The sequence below is a fragment of the Catharus ustulatus genome, chromosome 6 (genome assembly GCF_009819885.2).
Source record: "Catharus ustulatus isolate bCatUst1 chromosome 6, bCatUst1.pri.v2, whole genome shotgun sequence".
NCBI classification, from domain to species: Eukaryota; Metazoa; Chordata; class Aves; order Passeriformes; family Turdidae; genus Catharus; species Catharus ustulatus.
Genome location: NC_046226.1, coordinates 45094006 through 45110397, shown reverse-complemented (window position 1 = coordinate 45110397; position 16392 = coordinate 45094006). Strand labels below are relative to the sequence as shown.

Below are 16392 nucleotides of genomic sequence, written 5' to 3'. Positions count from 1 at the left end.
CACCTCTAGCTTGACCATACTGTTGTTATAGGCAGGGTATGAAGATGTTCTCTCTTAATCCAGGTGGTGAAGCATCTACTCAGAGCATTTCTGGCAACAGCAGCTGTGGGGAGGAGTGGCTGCCTCTGCTAAATGATTTAATTATGTCACAGGGTTTTGACCCAGCAACTTTTCAAATCAGTGGAGATATATGTGATTGCTGCAGGGGTGTTTTGAGATGGCCCTCACATTTTGACTGTAACTAATTGCTACTGATAACAAATGAGTGGACATGTCCATTGTCTGTTTCTTTCATTGACAACAATGGTGGAAATTTGTGTGCTAACTTGTTGTATGTAAGCATTTGGAGCGTGTTTTGCAATAGATTCTTGATCTGGATTGTGTTTGTCTCCTGACACTCTGAAGAAAGCTAAGAACTATGGATGCCTTATAAGAGCATAATTGTTGCATCTCTGTACGGGATTTTGGCTGCTGCCTAATGCTATCAGTGCCTCACTGCAATGTGAGCAACAGTATGCATGTGAAAAGGAGTGATACCAGAACTTTGGAGGTCCCTGAAAAGTCAAACTTGACGGAAGTCACAGCTTATTTAGGTCAAGCAAACATAAAAACATCTGTGTGTAAGTTAAAGTGGTCTGTCTCTGTAGTGACAGAATATATGACATGGGCAGGCCTGCAGTGACCCTCAGACTGACCTCTGAACCTTCACTGACCTGCAGCACAGAGACTTTGCAACAAGAGAACTTAGCTTAGTGTTTACCAGTTCTATACAGATATTTTCTTCTCCATTTGTATTTTTCAATTCATAATTGACTCAGATTTTTTTTTTATAGAAAAACCACTGGAAAAATCACAAAACAGATACTGTAGAAGTTATGTGTTACATGCTTTAGATATATTCATTGCCAATTAAACTGATGTGTCAGGCTTTTTAATGAAGAATTGATCCATGCTAATATAATTGTTTAGAATCTGGTTTGCAATCAGAAATTGAGTATTCTTTTGAATTTATGTTTATGGCAGTGTCTTCCAAAGGTTGTTAAAGACAAAGCAAGTATTTGTAGAGTAAGTATTTGTAGTTCTTAGTTCAATGCTTGACTGCTAAAGCAAACTTCTATCAGCATGTATCCAATTTTTGTTATGAAGTTGGTAAAATTTAATTCCTTGTACAAAATCATGTTTTCCTCTAAGATGGAATCTTAGTGTAGTCACAGAAGAGCTCCAGGAAAGGAATAAGTGTGCTTTTCTTGACAAACTCTGTCATACTTTTACTCTGTTGAAAGGGATAAGATTGAACATACAAATCTGATCTGTTTTCTCTTTCTCCAGAACCTCCGACTTGTTCCCCAGACCAGTTTACGTGTGCAACTGGAGAGATTGACTGTATCCCCATGGCATGGCGGTGTGATGGGTTCCCTGAGTGTGATGACCAGAGTGATGAAGACAGCTGCCCCATATGCTCTGCATCCCAGTTCCAGTGTGAGAAGGGACAGTGCATTGATGCACACTTGCGTTGTAATGGAGAAATCGACTGTCAAGATAAATCTGATGAAGTAGATTGTGATAGTAAGAGCAGTTTTCCTGAACTCATGGCTCTAACACAAGCACCCCTTGGGGATTCTAACTGTTCTGGAAATGTATAGATACAAGTCCTTTTTGTTGAGACAGAAGTTGCCAAATATAGATAAGAAATTTAGCAGCTACTTAGCAAGGCTATGTATTATACATAATATATCTATTATGTATACATAATATAGTTATGAAGTAGAAAAGGTTTTATAATATGCCACATTACTACATTTTGTTAACATGTCATATTTTCGACTACACTTTGTTAGGTATTGTAAGAGATTTATGCTGATTTGATCTTAGTTTTGCCCCAGCAGGACTGATTTGACAAAGGATTAGGAGTTACTGGCACCAGAATTTTATTTTAGCTCCACTGAGTAAGAGGTATAACAAGAAATAAGAACCAGAGATATGCAGGCTTTCAATTTACCCACAGCAGTGTTCAGATCACAGCCTACCTGATCATAATATAAAACTCACTTCTTTCACTTTTCTCAAGAGGCTCAGATGCTCCTGTGCTGTCAGTACTTGATTTTTCCTTCCTTTCTGTGCAGCGATTTGTCTGCCCAACCAGTTCCGATGTGCGAGCGGCCAGTGCATCCTCCTGAAGCAGCAGTGTGACTCCTTCCCAGATTGCATCGACGGCTCTGACGAGCTCATGTGTGGTGAGATGTCTTTTCTTGGCCTTCAGGTGCTGTGTTCAGGGATGTTCTACACCCCTGTGCAGAGCCCTGGTCTTCACACAGCAATGTTCTTTCAGGGAAGAATATTTCAGAGGGGCTTCTGGAACTATCCTTAGGGAAACCTGATTTGACTGTGCTCAGTACCTTGGAACTTGCAGAGCTGCTGCTAAACCTGAAGTGGCTTTTAAAAATGTGCAGCCCTATCCACTGCAATAACAGGGCCAAACTGGGGGCTAATTATATGGAGGAGCTAACATGCAATGAGCAAGTGTCCACAAGAGACCACAAACCGGTCTCTTACAGTGCAGGTGTGAAAAAAATACATAGAGAGATGTTGATTTTTCTGGGAAAAATGTAACTTTGAATTCTCCTGACAGTAGGTAGATGCAAGTTACAGACATGCTGATGGCAGGCTGTTGTGTTAGTCCTTAGAGAGTCTTTTACTTTACAGTTCAAAGTGGACAGCAAAATTCACTTACTCTTGCTCTTCTTGCAGTTTCTGTTGTTTTGCACTTGTTGGAGTGACTAGAGCATGAAGTATCCAGGCAATGGGGCACATGGAGGGAGCATTTAGAATCACACAAGTGGTTTAGCAAAGTAGTTGGAACAAAACATTTTAAAATAAAAGCAAATAGATGTGCTAGTCTGTCTGTAGTTCATTCTGAACAAATAGCTTGCACTGGGTTTGTATAGAGAAATGCTGCACTTACATAGGACCAACCTTAGTGGGTTGTGTTTTAGATCTTGGCACATTTTGAAGCACCAGTTGTCAGAAGCTGTGCCACTGCTGGGATGAGAGGAGGGTTCACCAGGTTTGGTCCAAGGTAGCCTTGTTTCTTCCTTCCATCTTCATGGTGGATGCTTCAAGGAAAAGTGTATTCATGAGTAAGGTGGAAGGAGCCTTACTTGTGAATAGAAAAAAAGGCTAAAAGAATGGAGACAGAAACTTGGAAGTTTCAGACTGAATATGCTTCTCCCACATCTTCCATTTATCTCTTTAGCTTTCATCCATTTCCTCCAGTTTCCTGGATAATAGAAAGCCACTTCTTCCTGTTTTGTTTTGGTTTTTTTCCCCTCAGTTTCTTTGTGCACTTGGCAAACTTTCATGCTGCCAAGTTAATGCAGCTGTTTCCTGTTTGCACTTTGGGTCCAGTCCTGCAATTAGGATTTAACTGATTGAAATGTATCTTTATGCAGACATAGGATTGTCTCCTCTGGACCTCTTTGTGGAGCAGAGCATTCTGTGGTTTCCCACTTGACTGAGGGAAAGAACTCAAACAGGGAATAAAAATGGCTGCTACCTTCTAGATAAGGATCTTGCATTCAAAAGAAGCTAGGTTTAACCAAAATGAGAATTGTGTGTCTAAAAACAGCTAATTTGGCAACATGTTTTGATTTTGGCTTTGTTTTTTTTCTGGTATCACAGCTGAACTAATCTGACTATTTGAAAATTAGGACCTTACCTGACATAAAAGTTGTCATGCACTAATAAATGTGAAAAAACTATAAAGACTTTAAGACGGAAATAAGTTATTGATGCTGAGCTGTTAAGAGTTTATTGCTAGATCTTTGTATTTCCTTTAACTTCCTTCTCAAATTTAAGTTGTTTCTCATTCCCTTCCACTGAAGTGGAAACCAGAACCACTGAAGAAAAAAATCTATGGAGTGGAGGCTTGAGTCTTATATGAACCCTTTTACTTCTTACAAGTTCATGAAGGGGGAAGTTAGAAGTGAGCATGTGAAATTTAGACAAGTTTATTTTAATGTTTTCACTTTCTGAATGTATCTATTAGTGTATGCTAAAGAATAAAATTATAAATGTGTGAATCACATGGAAAAATTTGCTTTCCCTGAAAAACATCACATATGTGAAAACAGAGAGGTGTCAGGTTAATCTGGCAAGAATTTTGTATGTGTTACCCATAATCAGAGGGAGATGTGAGGTGTAGCTCATCTCAAATACTTCAGCACTTTTTATTATTTTACATTCAGCTACACGGGGGAAAAAATGGTGAGTAGAAAGTATTTAAGATATTTTGGATTGTGTTTTCCTTCCAGTTTATGAGGTGGGGTTTCTTTGAAAGCAGGTCATATTTTAGGAAGGAAAAGTATTCTGTTTTAAGACCTGTGTTAGCTAGGAAGAAATCCACTGCTTAGTATATATGATAGCTTCCCTACTGGTAAATTTTCTTGATTTTTCATGTTATTGCTAGCCCAAGTAGCTTTTGAGAGAGAAATGCTCTCTGATTAAGGACCTAATATTTGTAAGTATCCATTGACTTTGGAGGACAGGGAAGAAAAGGAAACTTTCTAGACTGTTGTTCTATCAAGATAAGTAATCCTCTTACTGGATAAATTGCTAGACCAAAAGGAGAGTGCTTTGCTCATACTGCTTTATGGAGGGGAAGAGGAGGCATGAAGTCTTGTGTCTTGGATCAGAGTATTGGATTTACAGATGCCTGAGTGGGATGCAGATGCTTTTAAAGACACTGTGTGAATGGCTGATGGTGTGCTGACTGATTTGCTGAATGAGCTCCAGGACAGCAGCGTGTACACTGCTCCATGTTTAATGACCATGTTTAATTTTCTTCTCCTGTTTTTCCAGAAAAATCAAAGCCATCCTCAGATGAGTCCCAGCCACACAGCAGTGCCATTGGTCCTGTCATTGGGATAATCCTGTCCCTTTTTGTCATGGGGGGCATGTACTTTGTTTGCCAGCGGGTGGTGTGCCAGCGCTACGCCGGGCCCAATAGTCCATTTCCACATGAGTATGTCAGTGGGACCCCTCACGTCCCTCTGAATTTTATTGCTCCAGGAAGTTCTCAGCATGGCACTTTTACTGGTAAGGCTGCTAAGGACCTTGCATCTAATCAGTGTCATCTATTGCATTGTCTGGATTTCGAGTTTTGCACATTATTAAGGCTGCTGGATGTGTAGTTTTCAAAGAGCAGAAATGAGATGTTGGTCTTCTTAGTGGTTGTGGGATGAATCTGTCATTTGAGTCAATATGTAAAATCTATTAGCTTTTCGTGCACTTTAATGGCTATGGTCAGCTATTCCTGCTTAAATTATGTTACTGTGGTTATCAAGAGGTTTTTGTGGTAGGAAATAAAATTAGAGGATGAAATAATTGCAGGCGAAATCTTCGCAGGGGTGTTTTAAATTGGTCTTCACACTAAAGCTTTTTTAATTAAAGCAAGCATCAGTGGTTTTCATCTGCACTTCTGTAGGTGCTAAACTAAGCTGTCATTCTGATTCTCATCCATATTTGTTAGCTTTTTCTAATCCATATTGTTGTGACAAGTTAGAACAGCTGAAAATCTTACTGTTTATGTTAATTCTAAAGAAAAGACAGGTTTCTAACACCATGGCATTTCTGAGAAGGATATATAGTTATGAATGATGATTACAAATACTTACTCTGCTTGTAATAAATATTTCCTGCATTTGAAAAAAACAAAGTTCTGAAAACTTCCCAGATTTAACTCTTACGTTAGCACTGAATAGTCTGCCAGGAAGAAGCTGAAAATAAATTATCTGAGTTAAGAGTATAGTGTAGTAAAACAAATTGGAGAATGTCATCTTCCATTTTCCTCTAAGTCAGGTTTCCTTCCTTTAGTCTCTGCTGATTTTTTAGCTGTGATAATTATCAATAAAAATAATTGGGTTTTGCAGTTATTCATGTACTTGCAATTGAATTTCTTGTGATGGAAATTGAAACTTTGGAGGTCTCAAGCTTGTTTTTTTGGGGCATTGTATAATGGGGGTTTTTTGCATTGTATAATGGGGTTTTTTTGCAAATGCCTAAGTTTGTTTAATTGGAAAATTTCTTAATTAATTTGGGTGAACGGTTTGGATCAGCTGTTCTGAAGATTCCTTTCTCAGCGGGGTGGTAGTAGGTTGTAAGGAATTCAGTGCTGCAGTGAGACAATAGGTGGTCTGAAGGTGAAATATTTTTTTTACAAAAAGTGTCCTTGTAATCCTTGCTCCTGGTTATCCTGAAGTTTTACATAAAGCACTCTTCCCAAAGTGTGACAGCCATTATCATTGCATGGGTTTGCAAAGCTATAGATTTGGTTTCTGTTTGACATTGATAGATGACACTGTGGTTTATCTAACCTTGTTTTCCTCTCTGTTTCAATGCAGGCATCTCTTGTGGAAAGTCCATGATTAGCTCCATGAGTCTCATGGGAGGAAGCAGTGGTGCCCCACTGTATGACAGAAACCATGTTACTGGAGCATCTTCAAGTAGCTCATCCAGCACTAAAGCCACTTTTTACCCACAGGTATGTCTTGGAAATACACTGGTGAGTTAGGTACTTCTGAAGAAAGGAAAGGTGGAACTTTGTGCTTCCTAAGTAGATGTGAACAACTGTTAACAACTCTTGGGTATTACTGTTTACGATGTGCAGGCCCATTTTGACTCTCACTGAACTTCACAAAAGGGCTTTGTTGCAGTCCATCAGGATTATACAGTGCTCTGTGATGTCCAAAATATTTAGTTGTCAGAGTGATACTTAGCTGGTTTGTTCCTGGATACTTCTGTTCTTCCCTTGGAGATGCCACCTCCTTTGTTCTTTGTTAACTCTGATTGCTGTGGCCCAATGACATTTTGCACTGCCTAATGCTGCAGGCACACATGGAATAATAAGGCAAGCAAAATGAAACAGGACTGCAATGCAAACATGTATTAAATAAGAGTGACTTGCTGTTTAGATAAAGTATTGGTTGTTGTTTCAGAAAACCAAGTGCATGCCCTGAGGGAAAACACTGGTACAGCAGGGTGAGGCAGAGGTTACTTTGCTTGCATTTTTTCAGCTATAATTTAGCTTCATTTCTGATTTTTGAGTGTTGGAGGTGACAGAATTCTCATCCCCATATCAGTTTCACAAGTTCCAAGATGTATATTCTGCATGGAAAGAGTCCTCTCTGAATGTGTAGGAGACACATACCAAGGTTCCTGTTTGCCAGCATATTTTTTCCATTGTGCTTCTGAGCAATACATCCATTGGCTTTTAGGTACACACAACAAGCTGCCAGAGTTGATCTGCCAGCTATGGAGGGGATTTTTGTGTAATGTTGAATCAGGAGCCCACACCCTGTGTGAGTATACGTGCATTTGTGTTTACACATAAGCTGTTATGCTCTGTGTGGGCATTTTGATTGATAGCATTTTGGCCACTTACAAAGGTACTTTCCCTTTAAAAAGGGCAGAAATGGAAAAGAGAGGCTTGTGAGTTTCTCTGTTGATAAGGTAAAATTTGGTACTTAATTCTTGCATTGCCTTCTCTGTGAAGCCATCAAGAAGCCAATGTTTGGAACTCAGCAGCCCTCCTAATTTAGCTTGTCTCGTGACACCAGTGTCTCTGTAGTGTGCTGAACAATTTCATGCTAGACCTGATTGATGTGTCAGTACCACACTAAAGAGGATGAACAGAAAAAACACTTACTTAAATGAAGCTTGGGAGAGAAAAGAAGCCCAGGAGCTGATCTGCCTGTGTGATTCTATGGGATCTGTATCGGTCAAAAGAGCAACTCTTCCGTTTGACTTCTGGCCTAAGTTAATCTGACTCTCGCTGGGAATTCTTTTTCCACACTTTGCTATGTCAGCCAGGGCCTGCAGGGATGATACCAGCATTTCTTTCATGAAAGGCATGCTGGGTTCTTAGAAGGAAAATATTGCAAGGGCTTTGTTACGTTAAGGTACTGCTTAATCCAAATGTTTTGGTAAATTCTGCCTGGTAGCTAATTACCCATCCTTATATTAATGATCAAAATGACAGATCTGAGCATCTTCGTTTTCTTGGCTTTTTTGGTTTGTTTAAAACATCTTAGTGGTACTGAGAGGTGCTCCAGTGAATAAAGACTGGGAAAGAATCAGTGCCAATGAAGTTATGCCAGTTTGTGTATCTGAGAACCTGGCTACAGGCATCCTGGCTGACAGTGTTTGCTGTATTTAGTCTCAACATGAAGTGGTTTTGATACAGCTCAGATTGTCAGTAGGAATGAATCCACATGTAGCATGCAGTGCTCCTCCAAGGAAGAAGATTGCTGAAAGATGCTCTTGGGGCAGTTGCTCATCACTCCCCACAGCTGGCAAAGGGGGGTGTTCAGGCTTGTCTCCCTTCAATGAATCTGGGTGCAGGGCTTGTCAGTATTAGTAATAGTGAACTCAACTCAAAGGCCAGGAATCCCTTTGCTGGATGCTGGGGAATGAAGACCCAAACAGTGATCTCCACTCCAGTGATTTTAGAGAGTTTTTGTGGGAGAAGAGCAGAGGCAGAGGAAGGAAGGATGGTCAACAGGGCAGCCATGAGTTGGCTGAGTGCCCAGGGCAGGCAGTGTACAAGATGTGTACATCGACAGCAAGGCCCAGTCAACAGCAATGGTGTAATTTTCCACACTGGCAGAGATAAAATGCTCTTTGTGGGTTTAGGCCAATGTCCTACTGGCTGTATCAGAGGTCCAGCTTCCTGCTGCTGGAAGAATCCTAAATAATTTTGAAGCCTGCTAAACTTTTCCCTTGTATGAAGGCTAGCAGTAACTGTGTAAGCACTCATAGCTGAGCCATATGTGTGTGTGCTGTCCGTATGCACGCATAGACAGGCTATAAATATTTTTTAGCTTGTGGGCTTTTTGCATTGTGAACTCTGCCAAAATGTTTACAGAACAAGAGTAAAAATGAAGCATTCAGGGAAGGATGGGGTTTTATTAGTTATAGTAAAGGAACTTGTCTTCCTGACCCTGCTATTGACTGGGGATATATTTAGGGTATGGGAGTGGAACATACTTTATTTCCCATTAGCATCTGCTGAGGATGCTATCAGTCCTTATGTCCAAGGAAGTGCACTCAGATTCAGCCAAGCTGGGTCTCATTTCCAGCTTTATTCCAGCCTTCCAGCATAGTAACAGATGTGGCAAGGAAGAAAATTCCCCGAGAACTTTGAAGGCCTGCACAGTACCTAAGTCCAAAGTAAAGTCTTGGAAGGAATATTTGTGATCTTTAAAAATGCGTTCACACATCCAGGCAGCTAGGAGAGGAAACTAGAATAAAGATGAATTACAGGGTGAAGGTATAAATACTATTTTCAATCTAAATAAAATTATATAATTAAACCAAAATTTCACACTTCTTTTTCCTGATGTTTCTAGATTTTGAACCCGCCTCCTTCCCCAGCTACCGATCGCTCCTTATACAACGCAGAGATGTTTTATTCCTCAAACATTCCTTCAAACACAAGATCTTACAGGTACAGTTCAGATAAAAAGGTTTGCTAAATCTTCCATTTATCTGCCTTTAGTTTTGGACCATGTTCAGACTTGATTTAAAAATCTTTTCTTCTCTCATTAAATGACCATTCAAATTGTGTATATTATACTGCTATCTAACTGTCCCTGAGCATCCTGTATAGAGGTTGGTGTTTTCTGCTCATTCACTTCAGCTTATCTTAAAACTCTTTTAAAAGTCAACCTGTTTGTTAGTGCCTGGGCTGAATGCTCATAGTGGTCTCCTCTGGTAGGTTAGGGGCTGGAAGAATAGGTTAGGGGCTGGTGCTGCTGTCTGAGGGTAGCTGTGCCATTCAAATTGACACAGTTCAGGAACTACTTGTTGGATTTCTCTGAGAGTCTGAATTAAGGCACACAGAGCTGTTCAATCTCTTTCCTTACTTTTCTCCCCACATTGCAACTAATGCATGTGCTCTTTTCTTTTTTGTTTGTGTGCAGGCCGTACCTTATACGAGGGATAGCTCCACCCACGACCCCCTGCAGCACAGATGTGTGTGACAGTGACTATACCACGAGCCGATGGAAGGCCAACAAATATTATATAGATCTAAATTCAGACTCAGACCCTTACCCCCCTCCACCCACACCTCGCAGTCAGTACATGTCGGCAGAAGAAAGTTGCCCTCCATCTCCTGCCACGGAACGAAGCTATTTTCACCTCTACCCCCCTCCACCCTCTCCTTGTACAGACTCTTCATGACCTCAACAGAAGGAACTCTTTCTGTAAATATTTTAAAATATGAACAGATTTAAAATATATATTTTATGATTTAAAAATAAATCTGGGTGGGAATGAAACAAAACTAAATGTGAATAAAAATGGGTGGGAGGGGTGGGGCTGTGAAAAATTGTACAGAGGAAGAATATTTATAAAATTGATTTTTTTAACTTAATTTCCATTCTTTTGTGCCATATTTGCTTTTTTGAAGTCATGTAACTGACTCAGTCTCCAAAGGATTTGGGGAGGGAATGTTGAAACTTTCTGCATTTTTAAGTCACCTTTTTACATGCAAAAAAATTTATATAGTTCTTTTTGTTAATGTGAGACAAGAAAACAAAGTGGCTTGTGGGAAGGGAGGTTGTCTAAAGAAAGATGCAGGCTTATTCCTGGTGAAGAAAAACCCATTTAAATACAATTGTCAGTGTCATGCTTTCACCACCACTGGAAGAAAGCATGCAGGATCACAACCCTTAGATGCTCCTGTTTGCAAGTGAGCTGAATACTTCCCAGCAGAACTTGAGTGCCAAGACCTGAATTTCAGTCCTCCCTCTCCATCTGCTTGGCATTGAACTGAAGGAACACTTCTCTTGGCCAAACCTTCCAGCTTAACTAAACCCACAGGCATCATGTCCCGCCTCATGTCATTGGAACTCTGCACGTGGCCAATTCTGTAACTGATTCAGGCTAAATAAGATCAGTCCTAAAAAATTTGGTTTAGTCCCAGCCAGTTCCTCACCAGACTGGGTGAATGGTGGCAGAAGCAGTTCTGCTGACATGTGGGTGAGAGCAAGGGTCAGACTTGAAGTGGTATTTAAGCTAAGAGAAATGCCCAACAAACTGCAGATTTGGTCAGCCTCACCATTTTAATAGTGATGCAGCCAAGCTCCTTCATCCTTTCTTGTGAAGCTTTGGTGGCTGTCTGGGAAGAAGCTGTAATAATCAGCTGCTTCTTAAAACAGAATGTTAGTTTTCTTTTTCTCAGAAGTCCTGTAATCACTGTGCCAGGTTTCTGAGGTGTTCGCCCATGTTGACGTGATCAGAGAATTGCTTCATGTCTTAGTATTCATTTTCCAAAGTGGAACAAAAGGGTCACTTGTATTCAAATGAAGAAAGTTGTTTGTGTTTGAACTGGTGTTTGTGGAAAAATGGTATCTGCATAGCTCCAATCAAAAATCTGTTTAGTCATGTAAAAATTTGCCACATTATTCAAATTTAGAAATAGGTAGAGAAAAGAACAGAGGAGGGACAAAAGACAAATACTTCCTTTCTATTCATGTTGATACAAAAATGATTAACTTGTATAAACTGCTGTAACCTCAGGACATCAAGGTCAGCAAAGTGCTTGTTCCCATTCCAACAAAAAAAAATTAGGGAATGGGGGAGCTGGAATCAGCCCCTTTCAAATTCAGAAGACAAATTTTTGCTTTAATTGCTCTTTCTCTGTAGTAAAAAGGTTTGGGTATTGTATGGCACTTTATAAATTCAGCACTGGTGATGATAATGTGAGTGCCTGCTTGGGACATCTGAGGGAAGGTCTGAATATGCAAACTTGCACCTGTTTCTGCAGCTGCTCAATAACAGATGTGTTGGGCCTTCAACAGCTTTAATATTGATGGCAACAATGAAAGGGTTTTTTTTGTTTGAACTAAAATTGTACTTGGCTTTGGGTCTTTTTAGCAAATTACTTGATAGCACATCAGAGGAACCCTACAACTCCAGGAGAGAGGTCTTTGTTGTGGTGGTGGAAGGGTTGGGACCACAGTGTTCTGATCCACTTTGTGTTTTCAGATTTATTAGTCCAGATCTGTTCTTCCTGTCTGTGTAGTTCAAGGACAGGATTTGTGCTGTCGCTGGTGTGTTACTAAAACTCCTAAAGTAGCTTTTACTACCTTCATGTCTAAATTTTTACTTGAGAGATTAAACACAAAGAAGATGATTTTTCATAGAGAAAAGTACAGAAATGGAGTTTAAGAATGGGTTCTTTCCTCATCCCCTATCAACATTAGCAATTTTGTGCTATGCTGTGATGGGCAAGGTAATAGTTTGTTACTCTTGGAGTGACTTGGCCAGTCTCTGAACCGATGGTTTGGTGGAAGAAAGCAATTCTCATGTGATCATGTTTCAATTATCTAAATTAGGAATATACATCCACATATTTTATGTGGATATTTTCTGTACTGCACGAGTTGTATAAAAGAGTATTTGTTCTGCATTACAGCAGTTGGTAGTCCACTTTCATATCATATGTAATTTTCTGCTTGATAAGTATTCACTGTATCTAATGAATTCATTAGTTGTTTCATGTCACAGTTCTATGTTAGAGATCTACCACATTAATTTTCCTGTATTCCTGTGATGACACTGGATGCAGAATTACTTAATTTCTTTTCATTAAACCACTGGTCTATTTTAAGAGCCATAACTATAAGAATCATAACCACTTCATCTGAAGATTTGTATCCTATTACAAACACTGGAATTGAGTCCAAGAAAATTAGCATTTTTACTGAGAGCTGAACTATCTTAAGAGTCACATTTTTTTGGCTCTTCCTTTAAGAAGAAAGGAAGCACTCGCTGAATTGGGTGAACTCAGAGTACATTTTTATTTCATTTGAACATTCATAGCCTTTTGCTGTTGATGTTTGCTGAGGAATTGCCTTCTCTGAATCACTTGAAGTTTGGTGATGAAAATCAGGCCCCACACTGCTCCACATTACTGACATAAAAAGATTGTGTACAAATTTAGCATCTTAACATTTAAATACTAAATATTATTTTTGATTGCTGTAGACTATATACTTTAAAAGGATTACTGCACTCCTGGTGTTAGAAAAGTCCAGGAAGAAAATATGAGCAACAGGAACTACTTCTTTCCAGAATATCCCCACTGTGTTCTTAGTGGTTTCCCTCCTGTGAACTTTCAGGCTAAAACACAGAAAATAGGTGCAATTTTTTTAGATAAGGATGAGGACTTGCAGGGAATTTGTGAGTGCATATGAGAAATTTTGGCAGTTCAGGGATGGATAGGAAATGTGCATGGAAAAGTTGCATTTTGCTGAGGCTTAAGCATAGTTTTATTAACTCAGAAGTTTTCTGTGAGAAAGCTGACTGAAACATTTGAAGAGTTCTACCCTAATAACCTGCAGAGGGGTACATGTGATTCAGCTACCCGTGTGAGCTTGTGAGTACTTGAATCAGTGTTTTCAACCACTATTTTCCAAGCCCATTGTGACTGCATATTAGCACTTGAAACAACTCAGGGTGTAACAAGGAATGGTGTCTGGAGAGCAGCCAGTAGTGGGCAAATGATATGGTTGATTCTGTGTTGGATTTAAAGGACAGATGGCCCAGCAGAGAGCAGCTTACCTGTCCTGCAGTGCTGTCATGAAAGCAGCCACTTGGGTCTTCCCCTCCTGTAGAATTTGTCCCATCTGCAGGGCAGGTGTAGCAGCAGTGTGAGGCTGTAAGGTAAATGGACAAGAAATCATCTTCTACAGTCAAGGATTCTTTAATTTCAAGGAACAGTTTGTGCAAATTACAGTTGACTTCAGCTAGACTGCTCTATAACCACTGCACCTTCAAATTTGCAGTAGAAGTAGTGAATTTGTTCTAGATGAGTCTGGGGAAACTTCATGAGCACTATCGCAATTGCCTTACTCAGATTTCTTACTCATATTTCTTCTGTCTGGACAGATCACTATAGAGAACTTAGGCTGAGATTAAGCTAAGTCTGTATGTATGACAAATAATAATTTCTTCAGGATAGTGTTCTAGTACAAAATGCTCTGTGTTTAAAAATAAGGTTATGCCATTATCAGCATATTCTAAAGAGACAGGCAGAAATGAATGGGAAACAAAATTCTTTTGGAATAATAGAATTGATTTTCAGCCTTCATTTCTGTGGTTTGCAAAGGTACAGGCACTTCCCGAAAAGTTCTGACTCTTTTCAAAAAAGTAACAACAAAATGGTCTGTTCCCTCAATACCTGTTGTACAGACCTAGCATGGGCTTTCTGGAAATCTCCAGGCTTGTTCACCCTAGATCTGTTTTCCACCTGATATCTAGAATGTCAAGTACAAGCTCCAGGACTCATGGTTTTCTCACCATTTTTATGCCAAAAATGGTGAGAACATTTTGGTTCCTCTTGGATTCTGGGGCTTTTGACATTCTGACACTGTGCACAGCAGTGAGAAAGGGTTTGGAAGCAGGAGCGCTTAAGTAAGAGCTGGTCACACTGGGCTGATGTCACTCCTCCCTGGCCTGCAGGGTCAAATCCCTTTGCTGAGGAGGGTTCTTGTGCTGCCCTTCCTCAGAGCTCTCCAGCATGTTGTGCTACTTCACAAGTGTGCTCAGTAGGGCATCACAAAAGTTGTGTCCTGTTGGCCTCAAGCATTTTTGGAAGCACATCTCTTCTGTCATTTTGTTGGGGTTTATATTGAGTCAGTCCAAGTGAGTAGCTGTGCTTACAATTATACTACAAATGATATCCATTAATGTTGGGAAATGAAAACAGAAGGCAGGCATGTTTCCAATAATTAATAACAGGCACGACTGCCTGGCACAGAGCCCTGAATTAGAAGGAATATATTTGCTGTTACAGTGCTGAAGGACATTTTATCAAAGTCCATGCATGGACAGAGACATGCCACAGTCAAAGATAACTGTTTACAGCTCAGTCATTTCGTGTGTTGTGACTCAATTATGAATTGTAACTAGAGTCCTCCTTGTAAATTTGCCTTGTCTGTAAGAGATTCATGGAAGGCTGAATCCCAAACCCTGAGAGGTGTCTGCTGCTGTTCCCTTAGGTACTGCAACACTTTCTGTTCATCATTATATATAAAACTCCCTTTCTACAGCAGTTGTAAGTTTAGCTAAACAACTTAAGGTATTTACTACACGTTAAAAGAAATATTTAATAGGCATAGGTATTTTCAATGCTGTTAGGTCTTCTGCCTCCCTTTCCTGAGAACACTTACTCTGGATTTTCTAAAGTGATTTTCTTTCATTTGTTAATTTTGAGGTTGGCCAGCTATGCTGTGGGCTTTTTCACATAGAATCATACTCCCTGTAAGGAAAAAAATATTTTAAATCGATATTAAGCCTGCTGATAGGAATGATGGAAACCAGTCTGCTATGTCTTCTGCACTCCACAACAAAATCCTTCAAAATGCCATGTTGTGACATGCTGACAGTGCTCCCAACCACCTGTGCCAAGCTGCAACATCCTGGCTGTTTCCAGCATGAACCACAGCCCTTGTTCCACCTCTGGAGTCAGGGCTAGGTCCTCACAGCCAGCACAGAACCCTGGTGGATAGAAGATCACAATGACAGTTCCTAAACAGGTCGCTTTGTATTGACAGAATACTTGCATGGAATGTGCTTAGAAGGGCTTGTCAGAGGAGAAAAGCAAGTTTGACAGCTCCAGTGAGAGACTAACTCGCTGACACCTGAAAAGCGAGTGCTCCCACTGCTGCACCTTTGTGTGGGTAAGAATGAGGCTGCTCTGGGAGAGCATTCCTGGGGCATGACAGAGGGAACGATGTTCCCATTTGATCTGAGATCCTGCAGCCTGTAAATAGCTGTACATGGAATTCATCAGCCTGTGGAGGTGAAACAAAAAGCATTGGAAGGCTGTGTGAAGTTTGGGGGTATCATAAACACAACTCTAACCCAGACCGCTTTCCTACTCACCTACTTGTATCGCAATTGCTGCTATTGTAAATGTACAGGAATATACAAAGAGTACCAAGAATTTTTATATAACCCACACGTAATCTTTTTATATTTATATTAAATTGTGTATTCTGCAAACAGCCTAATAATTGCAGCTTTATATGTGTATCATTTTGTAGCATTTGTTACCTCAAAAGACAACCAAACCCAATACTTCAGTGCCTTGTGTATTTTAAACAGATTAACATATAAACGGGGGGGAAAGAAAAGTAGATTGTACTCCACTGGTTTTAACAAAGCTTTGTATTATTGTTAGGGTTATCTTCAGTTAAAATACATACAGCCACAAGTTGTGGAACTAACTGAAAGCTTACCATTTTGGAGGGGTTGTTTAGAGCATGCATGTTTTGAATTTGTAATATATTGGAGTTTCTCTCAAATGCATTCTTTCAAGTTAAC

The 16392-nt window shown here is 40.0% G+C and overlaps 1 protein-coding gene across 2 annotated transcripts in view; it reads left to right on the top strand.

Annotated features, from left to right (window-relative positions):
• The window catches only part of LRP5 (LDL receptor related protein 5), a 137345-nt gene extending 121175 nt beyond the window's left edge, over window positions 1–16170 (top strand). For both annotated transcript variants that reach the window (XM_033062751.1, XM_033062753.2), the window contains exons 18-23: window positions 1330–1566; window positions 2124–2234; window positions 4858–5094; window positions 6399–6538; window positions 9405–9502; window positions 9978–16170. In XM_033062751.1, coding sequence (XP_032918642.1) covers window positions 1330–1566; window positions 2124–2234; window positions 4858–5094; window positions 6399–6538; window positions 9405–9502; window positions 9978–10239 — 1085 coding nt within the window. In that variant the 3' untranslated portion in view covers window positions 10240–16170. The remainder of the gene's footprint in view (window positions 1–1329; window positions 1567–2123; window positions 2235–4857; window positions 5095–6398; window positions 6539–9404; window positions 9503–9977) is intronic.
• The last annotated feature ends 222 nt before the right edge of the window (window positions 16171–16392 follow it).